Here is a 24,129-nt window from a genome sequence, read left to right as displayed (position 1 = left end):
ATATAACCTTCAAATCTTGAATCTTTGAATGGAGATATAATCTGTGAAAAAAATATCATTTATCAATTTGTCTTTTTTTATTTTCATAGGAAGCACATTCCACCTGTGTAGAGACAGCTGGCGTCTGATTGGAGGACTGCAGGAGTCTGTTTGTGTGTGTTTGTGTGTGTGTGTGTGTGTGTGTGTGTGTGTGTGTGTGTGTGTGTGTGTGTGTGTGTGTGTGTGTGTGTGTGTGTGTGTGTGTGTGTGTGTGTGTGTGTGTGGATTGGAAAGGGTGTACCATCATCAGCAGTACGGGATGCTGGACCGTTTCTCTTCACCTTCTACACTGCAGACTTCACCCACAACACTGAAACACCTGCAGAAGTTCTCTGACAACTCCCCTGTGGGAACTTCAGTCTCATGCTTTGAATGTTATGAAGACCAAGGAGCGGCATTTTGCCGACAACTGTAAACAGGCTTGTCTGTTTGAGCAACTAGCTCAGTGCAAAGAAGTAGAAAGGGTTGGGAGAGAGTGAAGAGAGAGAGATGTTCCAGGTTGTTGTGTTGAGAATATTCAGGAGAATATTTGTCATTGTCATTGTCCAATGAATATGTGTCCACTCATATGTTGATAGGAGTATTAAAAACATATAAAAAACGAGCGATTCATTTGTGATGAATCGCGATTAACTATGGACAATCATGCGATTAATCCATTGAAGTTTAATTTTTTCAATCTGTCCGCGAGCGCGACGGCATCTGCGATCCCTCGCTCTACCCCTCGCTATCGCGTGAAGGGTCTGCTTTATGCGCTCCGCACAGTAACCCAGCTGCGAGGCACGGGCGAACAGTTCATGGGCGTGCTCACTAGCGCACCTACCCCCCCCCCCCCCCCCCTGTTCATAATGTAAAGTACCCCTCAAAAGGTCCGATTTATTTCATCTTAAGGATGCGCATCAAGCAACATCTCCAGGTGCTCCTTTGCGAACCAGGGCAAAAAAGTTATGTGCACCCCTGATTATATTTGAGTTTTATCACCACAATTGCTCCATGGTGTATATATATATATGTATATATATATATATATATATATATATACATATATATATATATATATACATACATATATATGTATATATATATATACACCAAAGGAAGGCCAATACGGGTAGCAGCTCTCAGGAGGGAGTCCAGGAGAAAAGAGAGAAGGAAAGTGGCCTTCGCTCAGAATCTGTGTTACCTTCAAAGCCAAGGGGGAAACATGTTCAGGTAACAAAACAGAGGAGTAGACTTCAACTGTCACACACACCACAAGGTTTAGCCTCAGCTCAAGTTGAGCTCTCTGTAAAGATACGGGTCCAGCTCTCGGAGAGCATTGATCAGAACCCTGCTGGCTGCAGCTCCTTTATTTCGCACTGCGTCCACCACCTCTCGTGCTCCGTCATTTGGGGGTTTGTTTCTGGCTGACGTCATTTCAGATTCACTGATCACTTCAGACTCAAAGAGTTTATCCAGAAGGTCGTTCAGGACAGTTGGAGTCACTCTTTGAATGAACTCTGTCCGAACTGAGAGCAGCCTCTGGTCTGCTGGGACTCTGTTCTCTGCTGGGACTCTGCTCTCTGCTGGGACTCTGCTCTCTGCTGGGACTCTGCTCTCTGCTGGGACTCTGCTCTCTGCTGGGACTCTGCTCTCTGCTGGGACTCTGCTCTCTGATGGAACTCTGCCCTCTGGGATATTTCTCTGGGACAATGCATGTCTTGGACCTGGTGGATAAACAGGGAAAATACTTTTGTTAACCAACAATCACATTATACAGATCTCTTAAAAATGTAAGTAACTCGACAATCCTAGAGGTGGATTTCTGTTCAGTTAAAGTTATCATATGTAGAATAGAATAGAATAGAATCGGAGTGAAATGTGTTCTCTGCTTTTAACCCATCCTAGTACCAGGAGTCTAGTACGAGGAGCAGTGGGCAGCTATTGCACAGCGCCCGGGGAGCAATGGGAGTGAGGGGGGAAGGGGGGTGTCAGGTGCCTTGCTCAAGGGCACCACGACAGGGCAGGAGGTGAACTGGGACCTCTCCAAGTAGCAGTCCAGACTACATATTTAGGTCTGGTCAGGGAACCTAATGCTCACAGTCCAAGCCCCTACTAACATGTACGATTTCCTCAATCAAATGTATAAAAACTCCTACACCTGTATTATTTATATTTTGTTGAGTTGTGTACATAGATTATCCCAAATGTTTCAGAGAGATGTGTAATTTTAAAGGTAACAGTACGTTCATCGCGGTCTCCTGTAATGGCAGCGTATCCACTTAACCATGAGAAGCTGAAGACTACAACTCCCATGATGCCACGCTGTTTCACCACCACACCACACTAGTTATTACTATAGTTTTAGAACATTACAGGTTGTGTTTAATGTCGTAATGATGCGTTGCCATGGAGCCTTAATAGAGAAGGCTATGAGATGGAGCTTTAGAGTTATCAGTCTATCACTGGGTCTGAGCTCAGGTGGAGTCTTTACCTTCCAGTGACACGAGATAATTCCAGACTACGTTTCCACCTTGGTCCTTGAGCTTCAAATCCACTCTCTCTGTGTTCGTCGTCAGGGAAACTTGAAATGTCGGATCGTAATCTGGTCCAAAACTTGATACAAATGTTTTACTCTGAAAACCAGAAGCAGAAGTTAAACGTTTATCTGTTTATTTCCTGATTGTGGATCCACATGCAGATACATGTGTGTTAATGATCATTGTCTTCCTTTAGAGGAGTATCAGTGACTCACCTCAGGCTGAATGAAGAAGCCCTCAGGTTCACAGTGCACACTGTAACCTTTAAACAGTTCCAGCTCACAGTCGGAGGAGATTGTGATGTTCACAGCAGGTCTGTGTTGATCAGCAACCTTCAGTAACAGAGTAACTTTAGTTATGCTCAGATAGTCAAGGCAACTTTATTTAAAGATCACATTAAACAACAACAAACGTTGACAGACCTGCTCCACAAAGTGATGAGATACACAATCAATCACAACATAATTATAAGTATGTATTGCCTTTTTAAAGGAATATTAAAATGGGATTATTTTTAATTCTTTGAGATTAGCTATTGAAGAAGCTATTCCAACGTTAACCAAAACACAAACCGTCTGTTTCGGTTATACAACACAAAAGGCTGCTACCCAAGCTGTAACATGTGGCTGGTAGGGATGAGATCACGTTGTCTTGGCAGTGATTCATCTCAGCAGGTCTTTCAGTTCTGTGTGATGTGTTTAACATTCATGCCATCAGTTTCCACAGACAGAAAGACATGCTGAGAGAGAATCATACAAAACCGCAAAGAGCGATCTGAAGATTTACAGTTCAGATAGATCTTATCCTTCTCCCAGCACGAGAAGGTTTGAGAAGAGGAGCAGTGTGTGAGGAAACAGCTGTGGTTTAAACCAGTGTTTAGTCTGATGGTGAGCACATGGCCTTACCTCCTTCTTAGGGACGTTTTTCTGCAGCAGATGTACATCCAGTGTTTGCTTCTCTCTGCCCGGGGGTCGTAGGAACACCAGAATCTTGCCCTCTATCCGCAGAAGCAGATACCTTTTAAGAAGATCCCAGACCAGGCCAAAGAGAGAGAGGTGAGGCACCTTCACCACCACGTGAGTGCGTGTGACCTCCAGCGGCTCCAAGATGCTCAGGCCTTCATCAGTGATGTGGACGACAGACAACAGGCCGTCCAGGAGCAGCGCTGTGGAGCAAAGAGCTGGTCATCTGTTGCATTGCTGCTGAAACAGCTTCATCATATTCAATGTCACACCACTTTAGCTCAGAGCTAATGTTCATCTAATGTCATTCACTTTGGAGCCTCACTAGGATGTACCAGTTTATATCCTTCACCTTTTACTCTAATGGTTCATTATTGTTCCGCCCCCTGTGCTCTTTCTGGATGTGAGCATTTGCTGTTATGCATAAACTTTATTCATTCTTTTTTGTTCACCAGACTGCTGAAATGTTTGTAATCTGCTGCCAGAACAGCTTGACTGTGTCCGGTCTCATGTCTGAGTGATTCTCTAGATGTGTGAAGAGTTTTCTAAAGCTTTAAGGGCGTAGGAAGTCTAACTTATAAATGTTGTTGTCTGTTGTTTTGTTTTGTTCATGGTTCAGCCAGACTGCCAATGTAAAGAGCAGAAAGAGCAACAGATGAATAACAAAGTAAGAATGAGTCAAACTGCTAGCCTAGCATCACAACAGTAACAGAGAGTTAGCGTTGAGTTAGCACTGTTAGCAGCTGAGCATGCTGTGGACTGACCAATCACAGTTAAATCTCTTTAATATTACAGTGAGGAAACTGCAGAGGGTCCAAAGAAAAACGAACTCAGTATTTAGAGCTGCATTGCATCGTATGCTTTATAATTATGTCATGCAACACATCGACTAAATGGATATTTTATAATTTCATTCTTTTTCTTTTGAAACAGATTTGGTGCCTGAATTATACTGTTGCTATATTTGTTAGACTAGTTTAATAAAGCTGCTTTATAACTCTTGAACGCTAGTGAATAGTATAAAGTGCTAATCATTATATAAGTGTATTTGTTAACACTAGATGTCTTTACCATCCTCTGTCTCACTGTGTGGCAGGTGGAGCTGGCAGACGGCAGCTTCATCAGAACTCTTCACGTCGAACAGCGGCCCTGCTGCCTGCTTGCCAGCTGATTGGAGGCGGCTCTCCTCCCAAGGGACCGTCCTGTACAGAAGCTCCGCCTCCTGAGCCATGACGAACACCAGGCCAGTCGAAGCACACTGGAACTCACCTGGACCAGGACACCTGAACCTGTAGACACACAGGGGACAGGTTACTACACCAAGCCTTCACTGGCCTGTGTTCTGACTGACAGGTGTTCATCCAGCTGGAGTCTGACCTGGAGGAGGGTTTGTTGAAAGATCTGAAACACCTGATGATTACAGGAACATCACTGAAGATGTGTCCACATGCATCAGAATGTGTGTGTAAACACATTTTCATTATATTAACAACATGTCTAGTCCAGCGAGGATCTAGACTGGTACTAGAAAACAATCCTTCCTACACACAGAGGCATTATTTTATTTCCGTCTGTTGGAAAGAGATTGGATGCAATACCTCAATGTGAAAGACATGAAATCAAACACAATGAAATGAATATATATCTTTCATGTGTTTAAAATAATGTTTGGTCATGTTATAGGATTACCTGTATGAAGACTCAGTTGTGTGCTCAGGTGAGAAGGATTCAGGAGCCTGGATCAAACAAAGTTATTTGAATAGAAATCAAGTTAAGTTCTAGCTTCATGAAACCAAACCACAATTCCACAACATATTCAGACCAATTTGAAAAATGCAAATGAGTCTGGATCATCTGAGTTCATCGTCAATTTCAAACGGGATATTAACGGGTTAACATTTCACAGCAGCACAGTAGTATCAGCCAATCACAGCACAGAATTACCAGCAAATCATAGCATACTATTACCAGCCAATCAAAGCACAGTAGTACCAGCCAATCACAGTACATTGGGGCGGGATATTGTTTAGGTTTCTAGATAAATTGCGAACGTTAGAGCATTTAACTTGATAACCCTAATAATGATATTTCATTCAGTGGTGAAAAAAATATACTTCACTCTGTTCAACTGCTCCTCTCTCACCTTTCTGTCTGTCTTCACTTCCTGCTCCACATCGGAGTCACCTGATGGAGAGAGGTGGTGACAGAGAAAAATAATAATAATTCTTGTACTTTAAATATATTTTAAGATCAGATTTAATGTACAATAGTTTGATGAATGGAGGATGTGGTTTCAGTACTCACAGGTCTTCTGGATCTTGGCTCTGATCGTTTCATCATGTCTGATCCTGCAGGGATGAACACAATCCAACAATGTTGGATAAAGTTTAAAATAAGTGTTTGTTCTTTGAGTCAGCTTCAGAGTCCTGACTGATCACATGCTTTACATCCAATCATATCTTCTCTGCAAACACTACGACTGACTGCCACAGCTCTCAGCTGCATCACAGGAAGTAACTGCTCATTAGGCTAGAAACTAAAAACATGACAGGAAACAAAACAGAACACCTTTTCCCCTCTTCTGTAAAATCCTATATGTCTGTTAGAAAGTTGCTCACTAACTAAATGTGGATTTGCATTTTCAGCTTACAATATATAGTTGATGGAAGAATGAAAGAACCTGCAGTCAGTGGGAAACATCACTGATCTGTTGAGATTCCCCAGAGAGAGAAACACCTCCCTGTGTTTGATACAATACTGCTGAACCAGCAGAGACCCCGTACTGACCTGAGAGTCTCCAGTCTGCAGTCTGGACTCTCCAGAAGATCTCTCAGCAGCTTCTCTGAATCCTGCAGAGCGTTGAGACCCAGGTCCAGATCTTTCAGATGGATGTTGGACTTCAGAGCTGAGGCCAGAGCAGAAGAGCTGATCTCTGACAACCTGCAGCTCCTCAGTCTGAATAAAGAGAACATGATGTAACTTTAGAAAACAATGTTCCTGTTTGAAATAACTCCAGGTTTAATAATCTGCTCAGAGCTGAAGAAGGTCAGAAAGTGGAAACTCCAAACAGGTTAAAAACTGTAAGATACAGAAAGAGGGAAAGAGCTCTCATTCATATTAAAGACAACGTGCTTCTACTTCAATAAAACGAGGAGACTTCACATCTGAGACTCTGCTCCATCTCCACTAACTCATGATGTGCAGCCAGACAAATACAAACCACAGAAACTGATTCAACTCAAGATCACAACGTTTACAAAGATCACAATTCAGGATGAATTTTAAATGTGAAGAAAAACCTCCAGAATATGTATTTTAGGAACAGTGGAGTCATCAAATCACCGCATCTTCAGAGTGAACTATTCAGTCAGTATCAGCATCATGTAGCTTCAGGAACATGTTGGAAACAGCAACAACTGAACATACTTGTTAGTGTTGGATCGTTTTAATATAACTATTTCATTATTGTATTTGATATCATTAGTTAAAATCATGATGGAGAATACAAGATGAATTTCAGCTGTTTAAAAGGTTCAGAGTGAATTCTGCAGTGAAGGTTTTTTGTTGATATATTTAAATGTAAAGATCAACATTGCATTATGCAACTCTAGCATTAAGAGGCTCAGTGAGGATCAGAGTGATATCAGCCTGATGTCTGCAGCTCAGAGTCAACACAACTCTCACATATTCATCTCAGCACACAAGTTCAAGATGGAGAACTGACCTGAGAGTCTCCAGTCTGCAGTCTGGACTCTCCAGAAGATCTCTCAGCAGCTCCACTCCTGAATCCTTCAGAGCGTTCTGACTCAGGTCCAGATCTCTCAGATGGATGTTGGACTTCAGAGCTGAGGCCAGAGCAGAACAGCTGATCTCTGACAAGCTGCAGCGCCTCAGACTGAATAAAGAGAACATGATGAGGATAAAAATGAGTTTATAATCCAATCAGATGTTCAGGTTTATTAAGTGTAGCTCAACATTCCTGTTTCCTAATCAATGAGCTTTCCCCTGAATTACAGTGACTGTCTTTCTGTTATTGTGGATCATCATAATATCAGCCTTCTGTTCATTATCTGTGAAAACATTGAAATCAATGGGAAGCAAGAAAAACATGTATGCTTCAGAGATCAATGTGAAACTAATATGAGTTCAGATGAACTTCTTTATTCCGATGTGACCATTTACTAAAGACAACATACATTGACTTGAACAACTAACAGTGGATATCTAACATATATATTTTAAGAAACAGTCAACTTTTATGATTGCAGACTAAATGTAGTACAAGAAAAATAAGAATATGAACAAAAGGACTGTGGCAGTGGGGTGTGGTTGGAGCGCCGGCTGCTGGAGGGATGGGGCTGGCTCCAGACAGCTGGACAAGGATCAGGTAACCAGGTGAACAGTAAAGCATGTCAGTAACCTGGTTCTTGTCTCTTGGTCTGGGTCCTGGGGGCAGAAGGACTTGCCCCAAGAAAGCCTGTCACTGGCAGCAGTGTTCTGTCTGTTTCCTAAAGTATGGATGTATTGTTTGCAAGCTGTGGCCAGTCAATAAAGCTTTCTTTTAGCCAAGCCTTCCTCTCCTTCTGTCCTTTTTAACTGGGTGATCAGGAAAACCCTCACAACGACATACACAAATGTATGGTTGTTCAAGCATTAGGTTCAATGTTAATGAAACACATGAGATCTCCAGCAGTAACAGAGAGTCAGTGAACTGACCTGAGAGTCTTCAGTCTGCAGTCTGGACTCTCCAGAAGATCTCTCAGCAGCTCCACTCCTGAATCCTGCAGATCGTTGTGACTCAGGTCCAGATCTCTCACATGGATGTTGGACTTCAGAGCTGAGGCCAGAACAGAACAGCTGATCTCTGACAACCTGCAGCCACTCAGTCTGAATAAAGAGAACAAGATGTAACTTTAGAAAACAATGTTCCTGTTTGAAATAACTCCAGGTTTAATAATCTGCTCAGAGCTGAAGAAGGTCAGAAAGTGGAAACTCCAAACAGGTTAAAAACTGTAAGATACAGAAAGAGGGAAAGAGCTCTCATTCATATTAAAGACAACGTGCTTCTACTTCAATAAAACGAGGAGACTTCACATCTGAGACTCTGCTCCATCTACACTAACTCATGATGTGCAGCCAGACAAATACAAACCACAGAAACTGATTCAACTCAAGATCACAACGTTTACAAAGATCACAATTCAGGATGAATTTTAAATGTGAAGAAAAACCTCCAGAATATGTATTTTAGGAACAGTGGAGTCATCAAATCACAGCATCTTCAGAGTGAACTATTCAGTCAGTATCAGCATCATGTAGCTTCAGGAACATGTTGGAAACAGCAACAACTGAACATACTTGTTAGTGTTGGATCGTTTTAATATAACTATTTCATTATTGTATTTGATATCATTTGTTAAAATCATGATGGAGAATACAAAATGAATTTCAGCTGTTTAAAAGGTTCAGAGTGAATTCTGCAGTGAAGGTTTTTTGTTGTTATATTTAAATGTAAAGATCAACATTGCATTATGCAACTCTAGCATTAAGAGGCTCAGTGAGGATCAGAGTGATATCAGCCTGATGTCTGAAGCTCAGAGTCAACACAACTCTCACATATTCATCTCAGCACACAAGTTCAAGATGGAGAACTGACCTGAGAGTCTCCAGTCTGCAGTCTGGACTCTCCAGAAGATCTCTCAGCAGCTCCACTCCTGAATCCTGCAGATCGTTGAAACTCAGGTCCAGAACTCTCAGATGGATGTTGGACTTCAGAGCTGAGATCAGAGCAGCACAGCTGATCTCTGACAAACTGCAGTTCCTCAGACTGAATAAAGAAAACTTGATGTAACTTTAGAAAACAATGTTCCTGTTTGAAATAACTCAATGTTTAATAATCTGATCAGAGCTGAACAATGTTTTAACGTCAGCAATGATGTAGAAACAAATCCCTGATCATCTGGAACTCTCTGCAGCAGTTTCTCTCATCAGATGTTTAACAACTCCTTCATCTCCCTCACAGCTCATCAGTACTGACAGCATCTCCACTGACTCATGGAGCACAGAGTGAGTCTGTGGAAGCTCAAACACTCTCCCTCACACATTCACCTTCTCTGATCTTTGCGGTTCTTAAAGTTTGGATTCCATTTCCATTTGGAAATACAGAAACAAATAAAAGCATTAAAATGTCTTCAGGCAAATTCTGAAAATCATAAACACAAACAGATCTGTATGAACTGCAGTCAGTGAACTGACCTGAGACCCTCCAGTCTGCAGTTTGGACTCTTTAGTCCAGAACTCAGCAGCTCCACTCCTGAATCCTGCAGATCGTTGTGACTCAGGTCCAGATCTCTCAGATGGGAGGGGTCAGACTTCAGAGCTGAGGCCACGACTTCACATTCAGTCTCTGAGAATCCACAGCTAGAAAGTCTATAATGACACATATCACAACTTGTGTTCGTATAAAAACAGAGGAAACATTTATTTAACTTACTGAATTTGAAATGGAACAATTTTTAACATATTATGTCGATTTAATTTAATAATAGAGTTTTCTTTATTCATTGTCAGCCTGTCAGACATTATTTTAAACTATTAAGCATTGTGGTAAAAACAGATCTGATTTCATGTTTAAGAAACTGCAATGATATATTAATAACTGCTTTCACCGATAACTGTAAATACTGCTGTATGTTGTGATCACATGCTGCTCTGAGAAAACCTCTAAAGTCCTTCATGTGTTTGACATGTCGCCTCCATCACTCAAAATAATGTGAAGAAAAGAAAAAAATGTTAAAATATATAAATAGAATAACTGGATCATTTAATTTTGCTCTCAGAGTATTTAACATCAAACATTTTATAATGTTTATTAAAAGAAATAAACTTCTGATCCACATCAATTTATAAAGTTAATCACATCTGGCCTTACTCAGCCTTCCTGCAGTTCCTCACAGCTGGAAGCAGTCTCCGTCGTCCCTCCTCTGATGTGTGGTACTTCTTCAGGTCCAACTCATCCAGAACCTCCTCTGACATCTGCAGCATGTAGGCCAGAGCAGAGCAGTGGATCACAGAGAGTTTCTCTGATCTGTTCTCTGACTTCAGGAACTCTGTGATCTCCTGATGTACTGAGAGGTCCTTCATCTCTGTCAGACAGTGGAAGATGTTGATGCTCCTGTCAGGAGAGATTTCAGAACTGTTCATCTCCTTCAGGTTGTTGATGACTCTCTGGATGACTTCTGGACGGTTGTCTGTGCGACCCCGCCGGCCTCCGAACAGTCTCTGGATGATCTTTGGACGGTTGTCTGTGCGACCAAGCAGGCCTCCTAACAGTCTCTGGTTGGACTCCAGAGAGAGGCCGTGGAGAAAGCGGACAAACAGGTCCAGGTGGCCATTTTCACTTCTGAGGGATTTCTCCATGGCTCCCTTCAGGAAGACATCCAGGGATGGGTAAATCCAGCCTATCTGCAGGAAGTCCTTCACTACCTCTGTGTCTCTGTTGGTGTAACAGTGGAACATGTAGACTGCAGCCAGAAACTCCTGAACGCTCAGATGAACAAAGCAGTAGACTGTTTTCTGGAAGATCACACTCTCCCTTTTGAAGATCTCTGTGCAAACTCCTGAGTGCACCAAGGCCTCGGTGACATCCAGACCACAGCGCTGCAGGTCTTCTTGGTAGAACATGATGTCTCCTTTCTCCAGATGTTCAAACGCCAGCCTCCCCAGCTTCAGAAGAAGCTCCCTGTCAGCCTCCGTCAGCTGCTGTGGACTCGTCTCATGTCCCTCTTCATACTTCTGCTTCTTCCTCTTGGTCTGGACCAGCAGGAAGTGTGAGTACATGTCAGTGAGGGTCTGGGGCAGCTCTCCTCTCTGGTCTGTAGTCAACATGTGGTCCAGAACTGCAGCAGTGATCCAGCAGAAGACTGGGATCAGACACATGATGTGGAGGCTCCTGGAGCTCTTGATGTGAGAGATGATTCTGCTGGACAGGTCTTCATCACTCCATCTCCTCCTGAAGTACTCCTCCTTCTGGGCGTCAGTGAAGCCTCGTACTTCTGTCACCCTGTCCACACACTCAGGAGGGATCTGATTGGCCGCTGCAGGTCTGGAAGTTATCCAGACGAGAGCCGAGGGAAGCAGCTTCCCCCTGATGAGGTTTGTCAGCAGCACGTTGACTGAGGACTGCTGAGAGACATCAGACACAACCTCATTGTTTCTGAAGTCCAGAGAAAGTCTGCTTTCATCCAGGCCGTCAAAGATGAGCAGCACTTTACAGACAGCCAGCTGCTCTGCTGTGAGCTTCTGTAAGGTTGGATGGAAAACATGGAGCAGCCTGAGAAGACTGTACTGCTCACCTTTGATCAGGTTCAGCTCCCTGAAGGAGAGCGGGACCACCAGACTGACATCTTGGTTTCCCAAACCCTCGGCCCAGTCCAGAGTGAACTTCTGCACTGAGAAGGTTTTTCCAACTCCAGCGACTCCGTTGGTCAGGACCGCTCTGATGAGAGTCTGTTGGTCAGGTGAGGCTTTAAAGATGTCCTGGCACTTGATTGGAGTGTCATGGAGGGTCTCTTTCTTGGAAGCTGTCTCCAGCTGCCTCACCTCATGTTGGGTATTAACCTCTTCACTCTGGCCTTGTGTGATGTAGAGCTCAGTGAAGATGCTGTTGAGGAGGGTTTCACTTTGATCAGTTCCTTCAGTCACACGTTCACATCTCCTCCTCAGACTGAGCCTATGTTCATCTAGAACTTCCTGCAGACCACTATCTGCTGGAAGAGAAGGAAACAGGAGAGAATCAGGAAAATGCTTTTGAGAATCTGAACAGTCAGGATTTTAAATGTCATGATTTTTATAAAACATTTTAATGTCTTTATAACACAGAACATCCTGGACATGGAGACTCCAGAAGGAACCACAAATACTAGCTGCCAGATATTTATACTCTCATACGTAAATGTTATATAAGTGCTGGGCTAATGTAGTAATGTCTGAGTAAGACAGAAAGCGTTTTTTAGGGAAACACTGCTGTCCCACGTGAAATATTTGTGTACACACTTTAAAAGCAAAGCCTTGAAGAAGGGATCAGATGATACAGTGTTTCTATAGAAGAGCAGACACCCAGCACCCACACAGCGGTAAAGAGGCTGCACGTGTTCGGCCTCTTACTTTGTAAAATGCTCCATCTTTCTCCACACTGAGGACAGCAGGAGTCTCCTGATGGAGGAAGCTGCTCCCAGTATGAGGCGATGCACTGTCTGCAGAACCAGTGTCCACAGCTGGTAGAGACTGGATCCTTCAGGACGTCCTGACACAGAGCACAGCTGGACAGCTGCTGCTCCACAGGAACAGGACTCTTCCTCTTCCCTCTGTGGAGATGAACACATCCTTTACAGCACTTTACATTAGAGGAGCTGATTCTCACCAAAGGTACAACAAGGTGGCAAATTCTACTTTCATATTTAAAATAAAGTCTGTATCTCTAGATGATTGTTCATCCTGGTAAGGTAGATAGAGGTTAGTTCTTCATATCATTAGGAAACCACACAGCTTTGTGTCTGGATTCATAACATCAGCTGAATTCATCTGGAACACTTTAGCACTTTGAACCCAATTTACATTGAATTTGCTGTGAATACATTTCAATAAACAAATGGAAAGGATACCAAGATAACAACATAATGATATTGATTTGAGTTAATGCTTCGTCAGGTCTGTCTGCAACACAACGAGCAAAACACTTTCAAATGTTTGTTTTCTGAATGAAATCAGTTTCATTAAAGCTAGGCTAACATTGTAGCTGCTCCATCAACACTCAAGATAACTCCATCCAGTCATTAGAACAGCAGCTATTATATTGTTAGCACCACAGACAGTCTCTGGTTTATACAGGTACATGAATAACCCTGATTTAATATGAGGTGCTGTAGAGCTCTGGCTGCTGATGTTCCCTCTTCTGATTTATCTCAGCATGTCAGTGACGACAGGAGCAGAATCTCAACACTGTTTTTGTAACAGAGCGTCACAAACTTTACACTCAAGTTGTAACTTTTCAAGTTGTGTGAATACCCGGGGGATATGAATTTCAAATCTTTACTTCATTCGTGTTGCCAGGCACAAAATTGTGTCTGCGGATTGACCCTACATTTTATCGCACCGCACAAAATAAATATGCTAATTATAAATACAACCAGCTCACCCGGTTGTTAGAATCACTATACTATACTCTACACATTGTTTCTGTACTCTACTGCCCTCATGTAATTATAATTATAAAATAACCGTTTTGATTATCAGATAATATAAAATCTGAATTCTCTCCAGGTCAGGTTACAGTAGAAACATACTCTTACTTCCTGTCTGAGGGTCCAGGTTCATCTCTGAAGTCTGGAGGTTCCTCTTTAGACCGGTCACTCTCCAGAGACAGACGGCTGGAGACTGGAGATTTGTCCTCTTCGTCTTCTTTAAAATCACTCATCTTCTCCAGTCTGAGAGATAAACCAGTATGTGAATCCAAACCATCATAATGACAAACTTGGGTTTCAATACAACAACTCAGTCAGACTTCAGGCAGGCTGCTCTCCATGTTGACTGCGCTGGGCTGTTACATGTTATGTGACTCTGATGAATCAGAAACCAGGAAATGGATAAAAAAGTTCACAACATTTGAAGATGTCACTTTCGACTGCAGGAAATAAATATATTTAAATCTACAGATTATTTTCTGACATACAGTATAACCAGGGTTCGAGTTATAAACTGAGCCCTATGTTTTTTTTTTAAAACTAACGCACAGGTATGAGGTGTGATTTGTGCCAAAGACCGAACTAACTGAGCAGCCAATCGTGTCGATCGTTGCCTACCAAGCCGTGAACTATGCCGCGAGAGAAGTAATGTGACACTCTCGTCGCCACCCCTCTCGTCTGAGAAGCTAAGTGACGTCTGCATCTGAAGTTACTTTACTTTGGTAGTTATCACCAAATAACCCAGTGAAGTTACAGCTACTTAGTTGCTGTAACTTCACTACATAAATAAACACAAGGATAATTATGTGTTATTGTTGAGTAAATGGAGAATTGCACAGGGGAAAATAACGTATCTATGCCACAATTTTAGATGCAGATTTTGTTAAACTAATACGTTTGCGCTGTGGATCAACACTATAAATTGACGGGGAAGGGGGTAGCAATAAAGATAACACCATTAAACAGTTACACAACATAACAGAAATAATATCCATAGCAGCGTCCCTAGCAACCACCTTGGTAACAATGAAAACGTTGTATAGACACAATTTCCTGAAGTAATCTTCGTAATAACTAGCAAACTAAAGATCATGTACATCCACTGCACACATAATCTGAAGTAACAACTCATATTTCTCGCATCAAATGACATCAAAACGCATTTTAATGGCCAAACTAACCTTAAAATAGGCATTTTCCACCGAGAATAAAATGAAGTTCGGCCATGTTTTTTTTTTCATACATTTCAGACGTTTGAAGATCACGTGACATAGACGCCAACTATTGGAATGAATGGTGAAAAAAAACGTAGGGATCTTACAATCTTACAATTTCAGAGGCGTTTTTGTAGAAATACTACGTCCCAAGTTGTGGACCAACGTAGTTATTACACTGGGTTGGATATTCTGCCACTTTCTGTGTTCAAATGGATGTCATATAAGACCTTAACAAGTGAAGTCTCAGTGCTGTGGTTAGGTCGAAATCCCGACTGAAACACTACCAGTTTTTTTGGGGGGCGTTTTGCTGGATTTTTTGTCAATATCTACAACGTTGCTGCCCTTAGTGATAGCCCTACAGTTTAAATCTACTACTCAAATAGAAACATATGGACATAGGATATTGTTAAAAGTGTACATATGTATTTGGGAACCTATCCATGTGAACATGTTTTATTTCGGGGTGGACCTCAAGTCCTATAGGGGGGTCTGGGGGCATGCTTCCCCGGGAAGATTTGTTTTTTTATTTTGGAGTTAAATGCATCAATCTTGTGCACTTTTTTGGCTGATATCAGCTCTGCTTGCTCTCAGGGAATATGCATATGCACTATCTCGATGCAACCCACTTCTTTCATGCTTTTCAATTAATGGTGAACATGCTTCCATGCCTCCTTTAACAAAAGCATTGTCACTGGCAGGCCTGGCAAACATGAGAAACAGCAAGCAATATAGAGAGTGCGATGATTCACAGTAAGTTAACCATTTTCTATTTGTCCCATCCTTGCTGTGGAATACTTTGGGAATGGCTTTCATGGAAGTTTGTTGTGGGTGGTTGGCTGAGGGCGAGCAATATAATCATAAGGCCTCTCTGTGTCAACTTCCTGTGCGTCTCTTTCACTGTCTTTCTCCTCAGTTGCAATTTCCCTTGAGCTGGACCCTGAATCTTGACTTGTCTTTTCAACCTCCTCAGCATCTGCTGGTACTGAATAAGAACCAGCATAAGGATTAAACTCTTATCAATAACTATATAGTAACTGATTGAGAGAACATGAACATAGCTTGCTTATACTGTTGTCATTACATTTCCTTTGGTTTTGTTCAGTGTTTTCATAGTCATAGCCTATTGAAACATTCCTCTGTATTTGCATGGCCTAATACCATAATTATTGTCTCCCCTTTAGACAACATAACCATCTCAAGTTATTCACTCACAGTATGAGGGGTTTGTAGCCCCACAGTTAGCTGCAGTCACGGTTATATTACAAATATTTGCCTGGAGTAACATTAAGGACATGTTTGGGGTTTTGTAGCCTTACAGTCTCCAGTCACACAGGGCCTGCCACTAACTTAGCATTGGACTGAGAAACTGTTTTGACAGTCGATGTGCACACCAGGCTACAATATAGAAAGAAATGTGGCTCATAATGTTCGCTAACTTACTTTCTTTTTCGTCATTCTATACCTATTATATTCTTGCCGTCAGTTTCAGTAGGTCCAGTCCACACTAATGTAAACAGCAGTGCACTGGTCTCGTGAGAAACGGAGAGTGGAACAAGTTACAACCAATCACATCTTCATTATTCTCCTGAAATTTAAATGTGCCCATTCGCTAGTCTGACAGGCGCGTGGTTCTCACTGCGCCTCATACGTGCAACTTTGAACACCTTCAATATATGCCGCATTAATGGATTTGGCCAGTGGCGGCTGGTGGAAATTATTTTAGGTGGGGCTATTGTAATGGTGAATAAACCACACAGGGAACATTTTGAGAAATGACCTCTTAAATTATGACTTCTGGTGATGTTAGAGATATGAGAAGACTGATCAATACCTCCATAATCTTCAGTGTGGTTAGCTAGGAATCTTCCAAAACTTCCAAATACCTTGTCCTGGACATAGTTTCTACAATAAACTGTGCAACAGTACAGTAGGCCCACACAAGCTGCAGAACACCGGTTCTTTGGGAACACTCAAATGATTTAATTCCTATTTAAAATCAGGAGACTAAATACGAACATTATATGCAGACACAGACGTGGTTCAGAAACACAGAAATATTAGAAAACAGACCATTAAGGCAAAAAATCTAGTTTGATGGATGCAGTCAAAACTCAACTATATACAATAATATGTGTGTGTGTGTGTATGTGTGTGTGTGTGTGTGTGTGTGTGTGTGTGTGTGTGTGTGTGTGTGTGTGTGTGTGTGTGTGTGTGTGTGTGTGTGTGTGTGTGTGTGTGTGTGTGTGTTTGTGTGTGTGTGTTTATTTATCACGGGGCACATAGTATCTGTCCCCGGCTGTTTGAAGAGCAAGCATGTGAAACAAAAGACAGTGTTTACCTCTTTGCATCCAGCTAGTCACACACACAGTTACAATCACACTCCCTGTAATTGACATAATTAATAGATAGTTTAGCTTCTCACCATCAGTTGCTGTGGCCCACTGATGTTAACGATCGTAACTGAAAGGCCACGTGACTCGCAAACTCTCGCAAGAGTTTTACACAAGACGGATCCTTTCTAGCCATAACCCTGCACTGGGCGCTGACATTGGCGCCCGGTGATCATCAGATTTGAAGACGCTGATTGGCTGAAATCGTGCTCCGGAGGCATAGTTTACAGATAGCAACAGTCAGCTGCTAATGGCTGCTGCTGCACTGGTTGAGGGCTCCTCTCTTAGCGCCCAGACGAGAGAGGGTAATGATACACGGGCAAGGCCAGGCAGGAAACATGTAACTTATCAGTAACTTTAGACATCGTAAACACCATTTTAAACGCGATTTTATTGTAGGTTATACATTTTACTGATACCAATTATATAATATTTACCTTGTCCATTAAAAATAAAAAAATTAAAAAAATATATGTTTTTAATTATATTTTTTATTTTTATTTTTAATGTGGGAAGAGGTTGGGCGGCGCCCCTAGCGCCCCTATGGGCCGGCCGCCACTGGATTTGGCCTGCAGTCACCGCATCTGGGCTGAATTAAACGCATTTATTTTAGTCCTGTGTGTTTATCAGAGGCCATGTCAGCAGGCCACATCATATTATGCCAGCGTTGCTTTCACAAGACATACAAGCCACAAACTGGCAATCGAAACATGCCACAACCTGAGGGACAGTGAATGAGAAACACAGACACACCCAAACCCACACACACCTTGAGGGAGGGAGGGAGGGAGAGAGAGAGCGAGAGAGCTGCTAGACACAACTCTTATAAATCACCAGACCGGACAATTGTTATTTGTTCCAAATCGGAACCGGATTTTGGTTCCCGACCCTCATCCCATCCCCAGCCACAGCCGTGGTCTTGACCAGTCTTGACATGAAATCTTGAGTCCTATAGGTCCGATACAAAGACAAGACCAATACCGGTCTCGAGTAGTACAACACCAGCAAATATTCTCAAACTACTGTTTATTAATTATTACGTCTGACATCGTCGTGACGTTGCCTGTATTCTACGTCAACCTAATACAAATTGATGGAGGCGTTGGCGCACGTTGACACGTTAGTTCTCCGTCAGCTTAGTTGTGCGGTCTTTGGCACGAACCACACACACACACACACACACACACACACACACACACACACACACACACACACACACACACACACACACACACACACACACACACACACACACACACACACACACACACACACACACACACACACACACACACACACACACACACGCGCGCACACACACACACACACACACACACACACACACACACACACACACACACACACACACACACACACACACACACACACAGCAGCAGCCATTGCACAAACTTAAATACGAAAAGGTTCAACTACCCACACACACATCATCTCGGCTCGCGCAGCACGCTCACAGGCATAGATTGCGCAATAATGTTAAAAACCAGATCCTGGTGTTAACACTCACCCTGTTTTTCTCCTCCTGCTCTGTCGAAGTGTAAAATGGATTCTGGCAGTCTGACTTCCTATTTTCCCTTCAACACCCTCACCTGTCTGTAGCTCCTCCCTTTGTTTCATAACCAGCCTCATCACGTGGACAGGTACAGATTATTTTCAATTGCTCTCACAGTAAGACAGTTCCAAAAACATGTACAAGAAAGTTAGAAAATAGACAAGCAGCTAAAAACAAGCAAGTACAAATTATAATACCACAAAGTGAAAACAAATCAATCAACATCCTGCATTCAAAACCTTACTTTTGAGGTTGTTTTGGGTACTCTAGTGTTAACTGTGTAATATATTGTTCCATATTATATATACTTGTTTGAGGAATAACATTACTGCTGCATGAATGCACAAATTGCATAGTGTAGATTATTTGAACTCCTTTATATACTCTTGGTTTGTTAAATGCATTGCTGCAGATTCTGAGACCAATATATGTGTGCAGCTTTGTCCTGTGATAACCATGTATCTTTAAAAAGTCAACTTTTCATGAGTTTTTCAGAAAAACAGCCCTGTTTCAGCTTTGTGACGGTGCATTTTCAAGCTGATCCAAGAGGCTTTTTAAAGGCATGTAGCTTAAGGAGGAGAACTGCCTGAACACATAAATACATACTGGATCCTAGTTCATCGTAAACATTTAAAATCATCTGGAGATACATGGTTATCACTGGACAGGAGGGGGAAGAACATCTGTAATCTTAAAGGTGGGGTAGGTAACTTTGGAGAAAGCAGCTCGAGTGCGCTAGAATTTGAAAATACACAGCCGGAAAAAATCTGCCACTTCCTTACAGAGCCCCTCCTCCAACACACACGAACGCGCACATGACCAATGATATGGAATGCCATTTAAGCCAAAATTAAATAAATACATAAATAATTAAATAAATACATATATATATATATATATAAATATGCCTATGAAATAGATTCTGAAATAAATGAGGCAATAAATATGTATACTTGAAAAAGGAGAAACAGAAAGTGAGGTATGTTGTCGGAGTTGTTTAGATTAAGTATGTTTTAACACATGTAAATGCTGTGTAAACTCTGTGTGTTTATTATGAATATGTAATTAGATTGGAAAGGTGAAAGCACTCGACTGCTGCTGTAACGAGAGGAAAAAGGGAGCTGCAAAGTTAGCAAAACACGTTGATTTTTTCTCATTTTTTAGCAAAATCAGCGATTAAATGTCAATTTTTTGCTTATTTGCATCATCAAAGCCATTCCTGGAAATATAAACAACTAATTATCATGCTACCAGACTTTACACAGGATAAATATTTATTAAAAGTACATATTTAGCTGTATTTTCCACATTTGAGAAATGCTGTTTCTCACAATCCCGATGAATAAAAGTTTAAATATTTAAAGATACCTACAGAATCAAAAATGTACACATGTATACAAAGTCCCACATTAAGAGGCATCAATACAAAAGGAAAATATAACGGCACAAGAGTCAATATATACAAAAATAACAGTCACTTATAAACAGAGGACGATGAATATGTTCATAGTCTTTGTTCAGGAGATAATCAGAGCTTTGAACTCACATTTAGGAGGAAAGGTTTGAAAAAGGAGAAGCTCCAACTAAAGATAAACATTAGGTTTCAAAGTCTGTGGGAACATTTATATTTCAGAGGTTTAGTTTTGGCAGAAATAAAACTTGTATTACTTCCAGCGCTGTAGACTGCGTGTTAGCATAGCATTGATAGTGGAGAAAATACATTTTAAAGAACGATGATACCAGTTTTTCTACATCATTGTTGCACTGTTCACATTTCAAAAGTAGTTTGGATTCATCAAGAAGTATTAAATATTAGATAAAGATTATAATGAAACCCTTTAAAATCATAATGAAAACCTTTTTTCCATTCATACATTTTTAATATATTGGTTTTAGAAACGTTGATAATTAGCACTACAGCTAAGAGAGAAGATATAAACCTTAATTTGTATTCATTTGAATGTATAGAGGGGGAACTGAGGAGGTGATATTGGCTAAAAAGTCACTCTTAATTTAGAAATATTCAGATAATTATTCAAACAGGAGTGATTTTAATCTGTGCTCTGTAAGTTATTCTTTTAAAGGTTTTTAATTTTTTAATGTACACAATCCTAGGTGTTTCAGTAATACGCTGCTGGAGGAAGATAAGAGAATATCTAGCCGTTTTTTATTTTATTGTCACATTTATTAATTAAACTTCAGTTGTTCCTGGAGGACCTTGAAGTATATATATATTTAGCTTATTATTCCAAGTTTGCTCACCCACAAGCACCTTGTTAAAATGTTAAAGTGATGCCAGAAAACAACATTTCTGTTCCTCAAAAACTGTATAATTACTCCAGAAATATGACCAGTCAAAAAGGGTTGGTCGGCCATTTAAATTAAATTAAAGACCAATCTTTTTAATTTGGCTTATACTTTGGGGCAATAGTAATTTTTTAGTAGTATCACTGTTCATGTTTTAAGACATAACTCTTTCTGTTTGTTTACACCTTGTTTTTAATTATTGTTCCTCATTTGTTATTGCCATCTTATGTCATACTCTGTAAAAGCACTTCAAGCATGAAAGGTGTTATATAAATAAAGTGTATTATTATTAATGTCGTCTGGTTTTTTGAGCGTTATTTTCTCTTCTTTGTGAAACGCCGCTGTGTCAAATGTCCTTCTTGGGTTGCCGTACATTGCCAAAATGGGTGCGCTCTGTGAGTCTCACACTCCGCTTCTCTCTGGGGGCTCTCTCCCTCTATTCACACCACTTTTCCCCAGCTTTCAAAGACTTATTCCTGGGTAGAAAAGCCATGTGCATCACCCTGGATCTCTGCATATGTGCCTGTGAGTCTGAGACCCTGCTAACAGCAGTGACTCTGCTGTTTTCACTTTCTTGTACATTTCATGACTTAAAAGGGGACGAAATGGACAGTTTCCTGTCCATACTGACATGAATATGTCCATAACACCGGATGTTTATGCAGTCAAACATACATTTGAATTAAAACAGTTTAATGCACTTTTAACACTCACGTACCCACGATTCAAGCTGCTTTCCTGGGTTACAAAGTGCTGTGAAGCAGCCTGTTCTCTGGCTACAGTCTGGGTGCAAGAGCCATGTCCTGCAAGGATCTCTCTGGGTGCACTCTGTGAGTCTCACACCCTGCTTCTCCGGGGTGCTGAAGAGTCATTTTCAGGCTCCTCTCCACAGTTGTCCCCCTAAAAATGATTTGTAATCATTATCTTTGCATTTAAATGATTTATTTTATCATTAATATGGTTCCCTAACACAATGCACATAGTCTTGAGCTCACTTGGGTCTGGGGTCCTGCATCTGCATTAATCAGGCGTTTTAACACTTTTTTCCTTGAAAATGATTTTTATTCACTATCATTGGGCTATATAAATCAAATTCCGGGTTACTCGGAGCACAATTGTAACTTTTACTATTCAAATGTATTTGTATTATATATTTTTGGGCAATAAAAGTGACATTTCTGGGTGACCTGGTCAGTTTATGGAACTTAGCCCACAAATCCTGGAGGTTCCAGGCCGAATTTGGGAGCTCATAGGCGGCCTGCCATGAGCCCCCACCCGTGGAAAGAAGAAAAAAGTGAAAAAAACGGTCAATTATATCTTAAAATAATCAAAAATGAAGTTTAAAAAAATTCTCGAAAAAACGACTGAGTACCAACGGAGAAGGGGCTCAAAAAAGAAACTCAAAGTCTGAGAGGGTGAGGAAGAGGAAAACTGAACAAGAATCGACAACTCGACCCTCTGATCACTCCTTTCCTGTAAAATACAGGTCCAGCCCACACATATGCTCCATGGTGCCACAGGCATTGCCCTTACAACTACAATAAGCATGCAAACGTTAATCTACAGCTCCGGCGATCCACTAGCACCGGAGTCTACCTGACGCAGCCATCCCCTACTGTAGCGTCACCTTGGATACGAGTCTAAACAACTCACAGACACACAGGCCAGGGCGCTGACAGGGCGCCCTTTGAGCGTCAGATCTGACGACGCTGATTGGCTAAAATTATGTTTCGGCGGAATAGTTTACAGATAGCAACAGTCAGCTTGTTGGCTGCTGCTGCTCTGGCTGAGGGCTCCTTTCTACCGCCCGGACGAGAGAGGGTAATGATACACGCTGCGGGCAGACAGGAAACATGTGACTTATTATAATCGTAAAACAATTTTAAACGACATTTTATTGTAGATTATACATGTTGCTGATAACAACTATATAATATTTACCTTGTTCTTTAAAAATAAAAATAAAAATAAAAAATATATATATATTTTTTTATTTTTTATTTTTAATGACAATCAAACATGTGGGAAGAGGGGGGGCGGCGCCCCTAGCGCCCCTATGGGCCGGCCGCCACTGTGGATCGGGTAATCATTTCATAATTAACTCTGAAAGCAGAAGTCTGGGGCAAATCATTGCAAGTCTCTTCAGTGTGCATGTCACAAAATGATTTAAAAAGAAAAGCCACATTCTGGGAAAAAAGTCACAATCAAAAAACAGAAGTGACATTTAAAAAAAGGAAGTGACATTTAAAAAAAGGAAGTGTTTTCCTGTTTTGGTTTGAAAAGAGTTCACCCCCTGTTGCTTCCTCTCTCTTGTGTTCCCTCCTGCCTGATTACCCGATTGCGTTCAGCTTGTTCCCCTGTGTTTTCTCCTCCCTCCTCACCTGTGTCGTGTTTGTTTGATTAGTCCTGTGTACATTTAGGTTCTGCTTTTTCCGTTAGTCTTTGTGAGATTCTTAACGTTGTTGGAAGGGTTTATGTTCTGAGTGACTTTATGTTTTGTCTTGCCTTGCCTAGTTTTGACTTTGTTTGCCTGGCCTAGTTCTGGAAATAAAGGATTCCTGCTTTCAAACCTATTTTCTGCATTTGGGTCCTGCGTACCCTCCAGCCCTAACAGCTCTCTCTCGTCTCCTCTTCACACTACACTTTTCGCGGCACACGTACTTACAGCCAATCGGCTCTGAATTATGAGATGACGTTTTAGTAGGGTTGCCAGCAGTTTGCCCCACTTGTGATTATTTATTTGCCGCAAAAATTGAATACAAAAAGACTCTGAGCAGGCGCAGTGTGGTTTTTACAGTAGGCCCTACACGTTCATTTTGACGGCAGAGAGAGGGGCTTGCCCCATATCGCTCAACACGGCTCAATAGGCACAGTGTAGACACTA

The 24,129-nt window shown here is 41.5% G+C and overlaps 2 protein-coding genes across 2 annotated transcripts in view; both read right to left on the bottom strand.

Annotated features, from left to right (window-relative positions):
- Positions 1-18,926, bottom strand: part of LOC307034972 (NACHT, LRR and PYD domains-containing protein 14-like) — a gene marked incomplete at its 3' end in the record, with an annotated part of 176,748 nt that extends 157,822 nt beyond the window's left edge. Inside the window, exons 1-5 of the mRNA XM_079673896.1 lie at positions 18,894-18,926; positions 13,870-14,004; positions 12,686-12,885; positions 10,452-12,288; positions 9,776-9,949 (exon numbers count right to left, since the gene is read on the bottom strand). Coding sequence (XP_079530022.1) covers positions 9,776-9,949; positions 10,452-12,288; positions 12,686-12,885; positions 13,870-13,994 — 2,336 coding nt within the window. The 5' untranslated portion in view covers positions 13,995-14,004; positions 18,894-18,926. The remainder of the gene's footprint in view (positions 1-9,775; positions 9,950-10,451; positions 12,289-12,685; positions 12,886-13,869; positions 14,005-18,893) is intronic.
- On the bottom strand, positions 1,306-9,562 carry LOC307037517 (NACHT, LRR and PYD domains-containing protein 1-like; the record flags this gene model as incomplete). Its single annotated transcript, XM_079678447.1, has 12 exons — positions 1,306-1,745; positions 2,513-2,654; positions 2,774-2,890; positions 3,464-3,723; positions 4,592-4,809; positions 4,872-4,930; positions 5,664-5,704; positions 5,825-5,868; positions 7,245-7,415; positions 8,237-8,407; positions 9,177-9,347; positions 9,558-9,562. 12 exons carry the CDS (start codon positions 9,560-9,562, stop codon positions 1,306-1,308), a joined length of 1,839 nt encoding a protein of 612 aa, XP_079534573.1.
- Positions 18,927-24,129: the final 5,203 nt, after the last annotated feature.

The sequence above is a fragment of the Notothenia rossii genome (assembly GCF_949606895.1).
Source record: "Notothenia rossii genome assembly, chromosome: 4".
Classification (NCBI taxonomy): Eukaryota; Metazoa; Chordata; class Actinopteri; order Perciformes; family Nototheniidae; genus Notothenia; species Notothenia rossii.
The sequence above is the reverse complement of the archived record's forward strand: the minus strand, read 5'-3'. Positions and strand labels throughout refer to the sequence as shown.